Below are 13,686 nucleotides of genomic sequence, written 5' to 3' on the forward strand. Positions count from 1 at the left end.
AGGTATCCGCAGTATAGATGTTCGGCGCTTCCTCTTCGAACGATGAAGGATGTAGCACAAAGGTAGTTGTTGATGGCTGCTGTTGCCACTCGGGGGTGCATATAGTACCTTGGTCTTTTCTAATAGACTAAGCGCTTATTCTTCTACTGAGAGCACGGTGACTATCCGCCACTAAGCAAAATACTCAGAGTATTGGTTTAAGCGAGTAGTTGTCTTATCGAGACTTTGGTAGTGTATGCGATAGGTAAAGAGTAAAGTTAGGGATAAGGTACAATATAGTGTTTGGGGAAATAGCCAGTGCTAAGCGATAATTCTGTAGCGTTTTAACTGATAATATTGTAAACCGGATTCCCTTGACTTGATGGTTGATGATACCCTCAAGTCTTCGGAGAATCACCCCTATTTTTATAAATGTTGGAACCTATGCCAAGGCCCGCTTTCTAATGCTAACTGACACAACGATAATAGAATAAGATAATGCTCCGAAGATAACCCAGATAGAAAAGCGTCCCCGCATAGTTCCGTCCTCCATTCTAATTCCGACACGTAACCATGAACCTTGCAATTGCCAGTCATCGGGCTGTACCATACTATTATCCTAGACCTACTTCTCTAAGTAGAACAGCCTACAGCCGTAAGCCCCGCTTCCTATTCTATTCCGGGTGAGACACCCAATAGTAGCGTGCCGTCATAACAGTATAGTACTAGTGTGGTAACACCGCATGCCCCCACACTACCCGATACCTTTCTATGCTTGTCCTCGTTACCCGACCGTTCTCGCATCACAACCAGTCACTCGTATTCGTCCCTGTCCTAAACCTTTTAGAACAGTGTTCCGTAGTTCCTGTAACAGAACCTATGCCAAAGCCCGCTTTCTAATACTAACTGATACAACGATAATAGAATAAGATAACGCTCCTGAAGATAACCCAGATAGAAAAGCGCCCCCGCATAGTCCCGTCCTCCATTCTAATTCCGACACGTAACCATGAACCTTGCAATTGCCAGTCATCGGGCTGTACCATACTATTATCCTAGACCTACTTCTCTAAGTAGAACAGCCTACAGCCGTAAGCCCCGCTTCCTATTCTATTTCGGGTGAGACACCCAACAGTAAGCGTGCCGTCATAATAGTATGGGCCTAGCGTGGTGACACCGCGTGCCCCCACACTACCCGATACCTTTCTATGCTTGTCCTTCCGTTACCCGACCGTCCTTGCATCACAACCCATCACTCGTATTCCTTACTGTCCTAGGCCTCTAGAACAGTGTTCCATAGGTCCTGTAACACTACTCCCCCTTCCTAGACGTCGCCCTCGACCGTTAAAACCCTTTCTATGATAAAAACCCTGTGGGAAAAGTCATAGCGTAGGGAAAGGTATCGAGATTAGTCCCGCCTGTTCCGTTGTCGTTTGCGTGCCCGCTCGTCATTGATTGCTGGGTCCTGACTTCGCGAATGGGGTCGTAGGTTCGAGGTTGGTTGGAAGTTCTCGTCCGCCAATGCCTCCTGTGGCTCGGGTGTTGCCAATCGTTTTCGCGTATTTTGCTGCCTGGTCGGATCCGGGTCCTCGCGATAGGGTCGCAGCAGCATCTCGTGGAAGACGTCGTAAACCTTCCATTCTACCGGAAGTTCGAGACAGTAAGCCCGATTGCCCACCACTCATCAGCAAGCTCGCCTATTACCCAGGGCGCAGCCCCTACGTCCTGGCGGGCATTCTGCGCCACGAGCGCCCAGCGCGTCCGGCACCGCCAGAGTACAACCTTCGCGCCAGGCTCCGCCGCAGGACCGTCCCACTCTCTGGGACCGCCAGGAGATATGGCTCACGTCCGGAGGGCACTCGCCAATGCTCTGGTCGCCTGGGCCGCCATGAGATTCCCTCCCCCTCCGGAGACGCTAGGATGGAGTGACTCCGCCCACAGCACCTAGGAACTTTTGCTTCTTTTGATTACGTCAGTAGTACACGCGAGCACTTCCCAATGCTCTCACAGTTTTCTTGAATGCTCTCACGGCACGACGAATGCTCTCACGGCACGGCGAATGCTCTCACGGCACCGCGAATGCTCTCACGGCACCGCGAATGCTCCCGCGAATGCTCCCGCAAACGCTCCCGCGAGGGCTTCCGCGAGTGCTCCCAGAGCACTCACCAATGCTCACAGAGCTGAGGCATTCGTCATACCCACTCAAGGTGAGGCAACCCTCATTTGGGCTCCTTTGGATTGATACACCGTCCTCAAAGAATAGGAAGGCCGCACCAGTCCCTCAAAAGATATCTAACGTGGGTATCCTCAACGCCGCTGTACAGTCAGTCGCGGGATACTGATACGAGCACTGTCCTGTATACTGGTGACGACTACCCAACCTTTGACGGACGTGTATGTTTCTGTCGATTCGTGAAAGGCATAATTAGCCTTGAGGTTGAGACCATGGTACGGCTCATCTGAAAAGCTCAATGTCCATGCAAAAGCAGCAAACATGGACTGGCATTGACCTCCTGGAGCGAGCTTGCTGGATAGCCAGACTCAGATACTGAGCGGCCGAAACTTTACCTCCTTCTTCCAATCCGCATGCATAGCAGAACGACACGAATTTTGAATTAGAGAGTCCAATTGGGTCTAACGTTCCTAGAGCACTCAAGAATGCCCTCACGGCTTTACAAGTATTCAACTAAATTCATTCCACGTACGCAAGTCTATCCTAGTATTTACCAACCAATTACCAGTCTCCACCTCAAACAAATGGGCCATTCCCAATATACTCCGAAAATTAACGACCCACATCCTTTTCCTCCTCCTCCTACAAACCTTCAGGAGCCCATGTGAGCTATCAGCGATACCACGATCCTTTGCCTCGAGTAGCTCCACTATACATAGTCTATGTGCTCGCCCCCACTGTCCCGCAGCTTGAACAAAGCCTCGACACGTCCTGGTAAGCGTCCCCGAAACACTCCCCACTCCTCTGATGACGCTACCGACACCCATACCCAATCCTTTCTTATTTTCCCTTTCCTAAAAGCCGCGTTTCCCGTACACCTGATATTGTGAACCTCGTACACCTCAGGTCTTTGGAAGATTGGTATCGGAACCTGCAAACATGTGAACATCTCCACCCGGCGCTCTAAAATGCTCTCAGTGCTTCCGGCAAAGCTTTGAGAGCATCCCGCATCCTCTGCATACTCCTTTATCAGGCGATATAACGTGGTATGGCTTATTTGCAGTCCATCCGCAATATTGAAAAGTCTTTCCGATTTCGTGGAGGGGTTGCAAAGACGCCTTAGAGGCAGTCGGCCTTCTACTATGGATCGTTCATTTGGTGTTTTTTTTCCGGTCTTCGATTTTAAAAATCTCAAGTAACTCCTTCAGGTTATCTCGATGGCTCCAAAGGATGTCGTCAGTGCTCTCAGGACCTCCAACAATGTCTTTCAGATTCAGAATTCGAATCTCTAACGCCAACCGCCGCCCCCCATAGTCCAGTATCTGCGTTGCAGCATCGACCTTGTTGGATGCTCCGTATGCCTCTTTTATCTGACGTACATGGGCGAGTTCGCTGATGTCGGTGGAGTACTGGGGAATGCTCCCAAAGCGCTCGACATGTTCCCAATAGTGCGTTAATACCTGCAATTTGATGAAGTTGAAGTGAGACCTTTCCCGTATCTCGCGAATCTCCTCCAAACCTCGCTGAGCGCTCTGGGAGCCTGAGGTCTTCACAGCTTTTGTCCGATCTCTCGCATCCTTAACCGTCCTCTTGTACGCCCGGAATTCTAAAAAGATATCCTTGGGCTTATGGAAATCCTCGAGATAGCTCTCCATATAATTCAGTGTGCTCGTCGTATGACTCCCATACTGCGCCATTAAGTGGAAGTCGATTAAGCCTCGTACACATTTCAATGCCTTTGCGAAGTCGCCCCTGACAGCCACCCCCGGGTTTCTCAAAGCAGCCGCGAGTGCTCCAAGAACGACCCGCCCCAAATTTCTCATCTCCTTCCCTTGCCATTGGGTTGTGGCACGATATGCCTTGTTCGGTACTGCCAGTCCAGGGTAAGGCGCAATCGAGGCCCAAGCCTTGTCAAATTCCTCCAATCGATTGTGCTTCTTCAAGAAAGCCTGAACCCACTCCATCATGTGCTTCAACATCCCTAGGTAGATATTGTGCAGAATATCCGGTTTGTTGAGATCGTATAGATTAACCCTCGGCATACCCCAGAAAGCATTGAAGAGTGTCTTTACTGATCTCGCGACAAGGTATTCCACCGGTCCCAGGTTTCCCGGGTTCTCCCTGAATAGCTTTACCCTCTCCCGGTAATCCTCGTGATCGCGCGTAGGGCTCCGGCGAGTGCTCCCAAGACTGTGGAATTCCACCTCGCATCTTGGACAAGAGCTAGTACTAATATTTTGTAAGTTTGAATGCTCAGGTTGATCAGCGATCCAACCCGACAACACCGGAAAGCATAGACGTTCGTACCCGTAGGCGCATGCGATTAGCTCGCCTTCCTGAGAGCACTCCCGAATGCTCTGAAAGATCTCCCCAAGGGCGCGATGCAGCGCCATTTGACTCTGACGTCGTAAAGCGGAATTAGCGAGTGAGTTCTTCCCGAGCTTAGGTGGGACTGGCAGTAGCCCTAGGAGAATTAACGAATGCCCGGTGGGCTTGCTCCGGACCGATGACTTGATGTTCCCGATGGTAAGATAGATTGGCCAGGCTTTCTTGTCCCCACTAAAATTTGTCAAATGTGTGCCATCTGACGCGCATATAATTGGTACCACAGTCGACCCCTCAGGTAAGGTATTCTGTCCAGAAAGCATTAGCAACTGCCTCTAGAGCACTTGTGAGGCTTACCAGACGTGCGTCTCCCACCACCAATCTCCCGTATGCATTTCCCCGTACATTCTCTCGCCAGATTCATTATGCTCTACCACTGGCGCGTACACCAATGACTCCCGAAACGCCCGTTGGCCTAGAAGATATCGCACAATTACCATTGGATCCCGGTAATAGTAAGGGATTTTCTCTCCCCCAATATCCACCTCCGAATGATGCCAGCTCGCCTTTCCCAATATGTCATTCATTTCGTCCAACCTCTTTATAAAACCTCGCCCAGTCCTGTAGGAGCATTCGCAACTACTTGACGGAGCGTGTAGAAAGAAACTGTCGATATTTCCTTGTGAGGCCTTCGACAGTATGAAATAACGTGCCATTCTAAACTCGTATGCTGAGTTGAATAGGTGCCACGGGTATCGGAGAAGGTTTTGTGAGCATTCGTCGTAGTCCTCCGAGCGGTAGAGACGCTCCCCAGCACCTTCGTAAATCGTTGTCGCTGCCTCATGCCTATTTGGATCTCCATCTGTCTCTTCCATCATAAAATATGATTCGGATTCCAGATCTGAATTATTATCGGGATCTTGGTCATGATAATTGATACTGTTGCTCTCCGAACTATCCGAGTCGTCATGGGCATCTGAATAGGAATCGTGAATGCCTTCCGGGCTGTCGTGAGTGTCATCGGGTGCCTCTTGATCGCGCTCCAGGAGTAAAAATTGGTTTCCCAGCCATTCATCTGCTTCAAATGGATGTGTAGTTCGAAGATGTTTATCGAAGTTCGCGGAGGAGCTGTACCGCTTGCTGCAAAAGGGGCAAGACGATTTCATTGAAGTCTCATGATGCTAGCAAAGCACTCCTGAGTGCTCTAAAAATTTGGTTTCTGCCAAGGCCGAGGAGGCTCTTTCCTGCAGGTGCTACTGCAGAGTGCTCGAATGATTTGATTTGTCAGCCAATGAGGCTCCTCTCACCTGCACCCCGGTCGGCAAGGCTGATTTTCAATACGAGTCTGATGTCATACATCACCAACCTAATACAAACATCAACACCAACACGAAGAAACACCCACCACCCCAATCAGGCGGCCAGTTATGCTAGATTCTATCGCCCTGAGCATCTGCACTCTCTCCCTGAGCACTCGCGGAGTCTCTTCAGATCGAGACAGTGTTCTCAGCGCCAAATTCAACACTAATATCGACTACGAGCTCAAAGAATACATTCTCTCCGATCAGCTTCCTAGAGGACAGAGTACCAACACCAACAAGAACATAAGCACCAACCCCAACACCAGAATGTTATCGACGTCACCATTGGTACCGTCAGAGCATCCCCGAGTGCGCCTGGAGCATTTAGATCAACGTCATATATTGAAGCAAACATTGAGTACGAGCACCCTCGAGTGCTTCTAGAGCATTCGTGGATGCTCTCGGAAGCGTGATAAGCTCAAGAAAAAAGCTGATCGTACTCGGTATAAGAGCACCCCTCCCTTCCTTCAAGTTCGTGAGAAGTTCCTAACCACCTTCAAGTTCTCCTCTACCTATCACTTCAAGTTTTCCATTGCTTTCAACATTACCTGTTGAAATCTCATCCTTCAAGTTCCTCCGTTTTCAAGCGATTTAACCTTTGCAATCTTTATAAATAAGATGGTATTTCTCTCTCCTAATCCAATTAATTTTAGAACCATACTCACCACAGTGATACATTAACATTATCAGACTCCAAACACTGCTCAGAGCACTCCCGGTAGCTCACAGAACATAAATCAACTTCCCAATAAGAAGCGCTTGCGTGACATAGACGAAGACGAGAACGAAAAGACTTACCGAAAAACCAAGAAACACAAATCGTTCCGAAAACATAAGAAACACCGAACTTCCTCAGGTCGCAAATCGTACCGCAAAACTGTCAAGCCTATCCCGGAGGAGATACCAGAAACACCCCCTAAGCAGTCGCCAGTGCTTTCCGGGTTCACCCCGATCAACAAGAGCCGAAAACAAAACCCTGTACCTCCACCAATCCGGACTGAAACCCGGACTCCGCCAAATACTAACCTAGCTCCATCGGACACTGAAGGGATCTTCCCGAGTAACTGGGGAGCAACCCTAACTGATTCCGACTCCTTTCCCGACTTTAGTTCCGAACCCTCTGAATCATACATAAGTGACGATCAAGACCCAGCAACAGATCCAGCAACAGGCCCACTAGCAGCAGTCTCCACTGCTTCCTCAGCACGCAGCAGTGCTTCACCAGAGGCCCTTGTACGGACGACCGTACTTAGGGTTAGTGCTACCCCACCAGCACCCGCTAGTGCTACACAAAAGAACGTTGCCCGGAAGACCATAGTCCCAAGTCAAGTTCTCACTCGGTCCAAGTCTAGTGCAGTCCGCTCAATAGGCCCAGCAGCAACAGGCCCAGCAACAGGCCGCTCAACAGGCCCAGCAGGCTCTACTACTCCCTCACCAGCACCCGTCAGTGCTCCACCGAAGGTTCTTGCACCGGGGACCCCTACATTCAAGCCCCGACGCCCCTCTTGGTTATTTTCTAGTGCAAGCCCGTCCGAACTAATAGACCACCCCTCACCAGTACGACAAAGACTAATTAGACCCGAGCCATCGCCGATTGTCCAAGAGACATCCCCGAGTGTTCAAGACACATCCCCGAGCTCGACCGCATTCAAGATGACTCAAGCAAGCAAAGCGAAGATGACTTTAGGTCTACTCAACCTACCTAGAGTGTACACCAGCATCCGCAACAGCCTAAAGGCGGAAATGCAAAATGTGGGTTGGGTCAATAAAAGCACGTCCGGTATGGCTGCGTTCAATGCCCTATGCCTTTACTTGATGAACTTGCCCTCCCTCAACGGTTTTCTGCCAATTTGGACTGGGGGTGACTCCGATGCCCGTAGAGCACTAGCGAGTGCTCTACAGTGGCTCATCGCAGATGTTGGTATGAAGGATAGGTTATCAAGGGGACAGGGAGACCGTCAGTTCAAAGAGGCTGCCGGTGATAGTGATGATGATGATGACGGCGGTGGTCAGGCAGCCGGAAGACGCTCTCGCAAAGGGAAAGAGCGTGCAGTACCTCCGGAACTCGTGCGACCTTCCATAATGGTTACCGTGGTGGACCCCGATGCTCTAGGGGCATTCTTTATGCTCGTCCCACCACCTACTTATGACTGGAATGATCCCCTGAACGAACCTTCGTTCATCGGAATTTTGACCAAGATAACTTTCCCCGAGCTATGCAACTTGATCCTGAAGCACACCACACCCGGCAGAGCAGTCAGGACTATCTGGGGGGCAATTGAGAATGTCCCCCCGGCAGCTGTTCCTCCCGTTCGGCCGGTGGAGGTACAAATTACCGATTCAGAGGAGCTCGAAGGTTGGTTGAAGAACAGCAATGCCAGGCCTCGGAGGATATTGGCGGTCCTCCACAGAGCAGGCGCGGGTGCTAACCTGGGTGGTGCGGAATCCCCCCCGTTGAACCCGGCTTTCCCTCACGTTGAGGAAGATGATTATAGCATGATCGATATTCCTGCAGAGGATTGGGATTACGAGGAGGGAAAGCACCGGATAAATGCCAAAGGACTGAGGGTATATATGCCTAGAACTGATGCCAGTAATCAAAGGCTAATTCAGACTCTTGTTAGGCGTCGCGATAGACAGCAGGATGCTATCGACGATTTAGACCCCAAATACCTTAGGAAGTATCCTTTGGGTGTCGGGGTTGCTGACCCAAACTTCTTACAGGGGACGATCTGGACAGCTGCCGGGATAGCAGCCAAGAGAGCTGCTGACGCACTCGCGGCTGCTGGTGCTGGAGGTGGAGGTGGTGGTGGTGGTGGAGGTGGTGGTGGTGGTGGTGGTGGTGGTGGTGGTGGTCTAGGACCTCCAACGCCTCCGGGCGGACCTCCTCCTCCTCCGGGCGGCGGTGGTGGTGGAGGACCAGCTGGAGGCGGTGGTGGTGGTGGTGGTGGGCCAGCTGGAGGCGGTGGTGATGGTGGTGGTGGGCCAGCTGGAGGCGGTGGTGATGGTGGTGGTGGGCCAGCTGGAGGCGGTGGTGATGGTGGTGATGGTGATGGTGGTGATGGTGGTGGGCATCATTAGTTCCCTTTGGTATAATCTCTAACTTCCCTTCCTGCGGAATTGTCACTAACCTTTTAATAGTTGTTAGGATTACTCCCTGAGCACTCGCGATAGCTATTGAGGTGCGGTACGATTTGGTGTTTTGGATTTCCCTTTGTCTTGCGAGAGTATATCAATGGATGGGTTATATCGGATAGGATTAGATTAGATTAGATTAGATTATTCCAGGTAGTAATTGCATTGCTTTTATTTCAAAGTCGAATCAAACTCCTAGATTGCTCTCAGAGCACTCGGTACCGCTTCAGAAAGTGCAGTAAAACGAGTGATGATAAATGATGCGGTTGAGTGCAGAAATTGTGGTAACATAGGATGATCCCTGCCGTAAGAGGATTAGCGGTGCAAATTTTTCTTGATTAGCGGCGCAAATTTTCTCGCCAAGAATTGATTTCTAATCGAAGATATCGCGAGTGCTCCTAGAGCACTGCGGATATTCCTGCCAGTCATCAGAATGGCTCCCACCAAGCGCTCCTCCGGTTCAGCACCTCTTGCCCCAAAGCGCCCACGACTCCCAAAACGACCTGAAGAACATGAAGATTTACTGACTGACGAGTCTGAAATATCTTACCGAACATTGACTCCACTGCCAACCCGCACTCGGAGTAGTCAATCGACCACCGCCGCTCAAATAACTCGGAAAGGTCTTCTCCGTTCCTCCGAAACCCCCACTGGGAGGAGCAGTCCTAGGAGGGTAGAATTTCATCTCCCCGAGGATCATACTGATAATTTTGAAGCGCAGGAGGAGCCTGAGGCAATTGAGGCGCCAGAGGCAATTGAGGCGCCAGAGGTGGAAGAAATAGTTGATACTAGCCACTCAGACTATGATGATGCTCCGGAGAATGACCACGAGAGCTCTGAGGAGGATGAGGATGAACCGGAGGATGAACCTCAAGCCCCCCCCCCATCTTACACCCAGAAGTCTCAGACTGTCGGAAAGAGACCTCATACAGTTCAGCCGACTACTGCCAGAGCACTGGGCAATGCTCGGAGGAAACCAACTGGCGCGGTAGCGGAGGTCATTGCTTCTTCCAACGTGTCGGTGGACGTGGTACAGGTTCGACTCTATCTCGCTCATTGATGCTTTTTAACATGTAAGTATTAGTGGCTAACGATTCAGAGGGGAACTCGATCGGGCGCGAAAGTAATACGTAAACAAGGTCAAGGGAGAGCAGCACCCACTTCAGCACCCAGCCAGAATGCATCCCAGAGAGCACTCCCTGCATCCCAGAGAGCACCCCCAACACCCTCACAGTCTAGGCCCTCTGCACCTGTTTATGCTCATGAGTATACCTCTTCTACGCGCCATATCGATTTTTCCTCGATGCGCTCTCGATACGGGGAGTCGTCCCCCACTTACCGGACATATCGTTCTTCACCGCCTAGCGAGGTAATTGGCGAGAACTCTGTGAGCAGTGGTCAGATTCCTTCAAGCCAACTTCACGGTCAAGGTAGATCGCGAAGAGTCTACGAAATCGAGTACCTTTCCTCATCTAGGGGGGGGGACGAGAGTACTCCGATGCCGGAAAGCGAGGGTATTTTGATTCCGGGAAGCGAGGTTAGTATTCTGGAAGACACTCACGACGTCTTTGAGAACACTGGCGACATTCCTTCGAGCCAATTGACTCAGAGGTCTGTGGTCCCTAACTCTAGGAGTGCAAATGTGCTGTCAGTGCAGGCTCAGAGGATTGAGAAGGAGTGTAGCGTGTTAATCGGGGAGCATACTCTTCTACATGAGCCCTTTCCACCTGCAGCAAGACTTTCGGTACTGGTAGTGACCATGTGGGCAACTGCTAGTCGCCGAGTGGGGTGTAGAGTAGACCTTGATGAGGTCGTTATTAAACAGGTGAGTGCCCCCAAAAGGATTACGAGTGCTCTGGAAGCATAATTGAGAATGATAGGTCAGAAGTCTGCACTCCCGTGTCCGTTCCCACTTGATGCACGAGGTGAAAGGGCGCCTGGCGGACTCTACGATATACGGGCTTGGAAATTTTGTGGGGCCTGAGGCGAGGGCGGCTCAAGTGGAATACCTTTTGAAGAATGATCGTTTCTTGAGCCCCCAACAGCATTACGAGGTATGATGCCAGTGGATGCCCAGAGAGCACTCGGGATAGTCGGTAACAGATTCTAGACCTACCGACTGCGCTTCCTGGCTCCGGAAATTATCGATATATTGTATTTTAAATACTTCGATGGGGTAAGAATGCGAGGGGTTAGGGATCCCGAATTTCTAGAGCGGATAACCCCTACCCTTATTTTCCTGATATCGACGGCGATCTGGCACGGCATTCGGGCGTGGTCAACAGGGAGTTACGTGAAGCCTGATAATTTTCAGTCGCAGAATGAGAGTGTTGTGAGTAAGTATGGCCCGATGCCCTCATTGATATGGCGAGTGCCTTGGGAGCAATGACGGATGCTACTAGGGCTATACGGGATTGCCAAGCTGACATCCAAACACGAGTAGAAACGTTCAACAGGATGAGCAACACTTGGAATGGGAGAAGTAAACAGAACCAGGAGGCAACCTTGGAGGTAATCAAAGATAACCTTCGAGAAAAGGTATGATACTTCTAGATGCCGGTAATGCGAGTGGTATTCTAAATGCTAACCCTAATAGATACGAGATAAAAAAGGGGTAACGATTGAGATTATACCGGAGGAGGGTTTTAGCGAGGACGATGAAGCTCTGGCTGCGGATCTTGCCGCATTCCGAGATGCTCGGAGAACACCCACGAGTGCTCCAGGAGGTCGGGTTGATTCCGACAGCGCCCAGGACGAAGTGATTAATGCCCGACTTCGCGGCATTGACACCGAAGAGGAGGGGGAGGAGGAAGAAGAAGAGCCGGAATTACCTGTAGCGGGGGATTACGAAGGGGGGGGGAGGAGGATGTGTAGAACAATCACGAGTGCTAAGGGAGATAGTGGGGGATTTCTTCTGATTCGTATATTGTATTAGGGTTAGTTAGGGTGTTAAATGGCGTATTGTATTTAGTATTAGGCGGAGGATCACGGTGTTGAATACACCAATTCTCAAAGTGCAGTCGCGAGTGCTCTGGAGACAGTAGAGATCGTCGTGCGAGTGATGTTTTTGTAATCTCATGGGGGAATTGTGAATACCAGAGGCCGGAACGGCGGAGAGGTGTATGCCTAGAGAGAACGGGGCGCCGACATGTAGGAATCGGTACGTCGGGCATGAGCCAGATTTCAAAGCACCCCATCCGGCAACGTCAGGGGGAGTCAGGGCAATCATTCTATCCCCAGAGCCCGCTGGAGCAGTGAAGAGTGCTCCAGGAGCAGTCAGGATATCCAACCGTGCAACTGGCGTTCTCTGGCGGGTAGAGTGACGTCCTAGTTACACCGGGCGCTATTACTTAGTGTCGGGGCCCGTTGTGCGGACTAGTGTGCGCTGGGGCGGAATTATGTGCGCCAGACCTCGCCAGGAGCACTGGCGGTATCTCTGGAGAGGTAGTTTACCTACCGAGCGCCCTGAGCGCCCTCAGCGCCCCGGGCGTCTGGCGAAGGTTACAGGTTTGCTGATGCTGCTGAAACTGTAAATGGCCCTGTGGCGTGGAGGTCCTCGACGATCTTGTTGGTATACTCCTGCTGCTGCCGGGTGAGTTCCCTGAGTATGGGAATATCCCGCACGTGCATGCTGAGTTCCTCGATCCCGCGGCTGAGCTGTTGTACCACTGGGGCCCCTTGTCGCTGGACTCTTTGCCCAATAAGGTCGCCAAAAGGATTCTCCACCCGCCGTTCCTCTACGTCCATGTTGGTATCATCGTCGTCGTCCATTACCCGAGGCATCGAGTGCCTCTGAGTAGAGAATCTCTCTCTGATTGGGGTGACGTATGGGGAGAACTCCCGGTGGTCTACCTGCCGCCTCCTCGCCTGCCCATAGGATTCTTCCTGCCTCGTCGATGTGAAGAGGGAGCCTATCGGCACATCTCTCTCTTTCCTGTGGCGCCTCTTCGCTTGGGTCTCTAATATACCTCGATCTCTCAAGGCGATTGAACTCTCCATGTTGTAGTCTTCCTCCGACCGTTGCTGATGAGCCCTTGACATTGCTAAGTTGCTCGAGTTTGAGCTGTGGATGCCTTCTGCACCAGGGTTGAGCAATGAACCAGGGGGCTGGATGAGCAAGTCCGAAAGACCGTTGGGAGAGAGTGATCTTGATTGGGAAGAGTTCTGGGTAGTTGAGGGTTTCGGGATCGTGTTCCTCGAAGGTAGCGGTGGTTCCTGCTTCTGCGAAGAAACCTGAGTAGTGAACGTATCCGCAGTATAGATGCTCGGCGCTTCCTCTTCGAACAATGAAGAATGTAGCGCAAAGGTAGTTGTTGATGGCTGCTGTTGCCACTCGGGGGTGCATATAGTACCTTGGTCTTTCTAATAGACTAAGCGCTTATTCTTCTACTGAGAGCATGGTGACTATCCGCCACTATACAAAATACTCAGAGTATTGGTTTAAGCGAGTAGTTGTTTTATCGAGACTTTGGTAGTGTATGCGATAGGTAAAGAGTAAAGTTAGGGATAAGGTACAATATAGTGTTAAGGAAATTGGCTAGTGCTAAGCGATAATTCTGTAGCGTTTAAACTGATGATATTGTAAACCGGATTCCCTTGACTTGATGGTTGATGATACCCTCAAGTCTTCGCAGAATCAAGCCCTATTTATACATGTTGGAACCTATGCCAAGGCCCGCTTTCTAATACTAACTGACACAACGATAATAGAAT

General features: G+C 50.8%; 5 protein-coding genes across 5 annotated transcripts; 3 read left to right on the forward strand and 2 right to left on the reverse strand.

Moving 5' to 3' along the window:
• Positions 1 to 1,500: 1,500 nt before the first annotated feature.
• LAJ45_01217 (uncharacterized protein) lies at positions 1,501 to 1,908 on the forward strand (the record flags this gene model as incomplete). The annotated part of the gene is made up of 1 exon (XM_046110812.1): positions 1,501 to 1,908. The coding sequence occupies one exon, from the start codon at positions 1,501 to 1,503 to the stop codon at positions 1,906 to 1,908; it is 408 nt and encodes a 135-aa protein (XP_045975990.1).
• Positions 1,909 to 3,303: 1,395 nt separating this feature from the next.
• On the reverse strand, positions 3,304 to 5,643 carry LAJ45_01218 (uncharacterized protein; the record flags this gene model as incomplete). Its single annotated transcript, XM_046110813.1, has 2 exons — positions 3,304 to 4,711; positions 4,835 to 5,643. 2 exons carry the CDS (start codon positions 5,641 to 5,643, stop codon positions 3,304 to 3,306), a joined length of 2,217 nt encoding a protein of 738 aa, XP_045975991.1.
• Positions 5,644 to 5,904: 261 nt separating this feature from the next.
• LAJ45_01219 (uncharacterized protein) lies at positions 5,905 to 8,919 on the forward strand (the record flags this gene model as incomplete). The annotated part of the gene is made up of 2 exons (XM_046110814.1): positions 5,905 to 6,126; positions 6,529 to 8,919. 2 exons carry the CDS (start codon positions 5,905 to 5,907, stop codon positions 8,917 to 8,919), a joined length of 2,613 nt encoding a protein of 870 aa, XP_045975992.1.
• A 487-nt stretch (positions 8,920 to 9,406) lies between these two features.
• On the forward strand, positions 9,407 to 11,908 carry LAJ45_01220 (uncharacterized protein; the record flags this gene model as incomplete). Its single annotated transcript, XM_046110815.1, has 6 exons — positions 9,407 to 10,003; positions 10,073 to 10,798; positions 10,854 to 11,027; positions 11,084 to 11,309; positions 11,417 to 11,511; positions 11,570 to 11,908. 6 exons carry the CDS (start codon positions 9,407 to 9,409, stop codon positions 11,906 to 11,908), a joined length of 2,157 nt encoding a protein of 718 aa, XP_045975993.1.
• Positions 11,909 to 12,474: 566 nt separating this feature from the next.
• Positions 12,475 to 13,014, reverse strand: LAJ45_01221 (uncharacterized protein; the record flags this gene model as incomplete). The annotated part of the gene is made up of 1 exon (XM_046110816.1): positions 12,475 to 13,014. The coding sequence occupies one exon, from the start codon at positions 13,012 to 13,014 to the stop codon at positions 12,475 to 12,477; it is 540 nt and encodes a 179-aa protein (XP_045975994.1).
• Between the last annotated feature and the right edge of the window lie 672 nt (positions 13,015 to 13,686).

This window comes from Morchella importuna (genome assembly GCF_003444635.1).
Source record: "Morchella importuna strain M04M26 chromosome Unknown Morimp01GS002, whole genome shotgun sequence".
NCBI lineage: Eukaryota > Fungi > Ascomycota > Pezizomycetes > Pezizales > Morchellaceae > Morchella > Morchella importuna.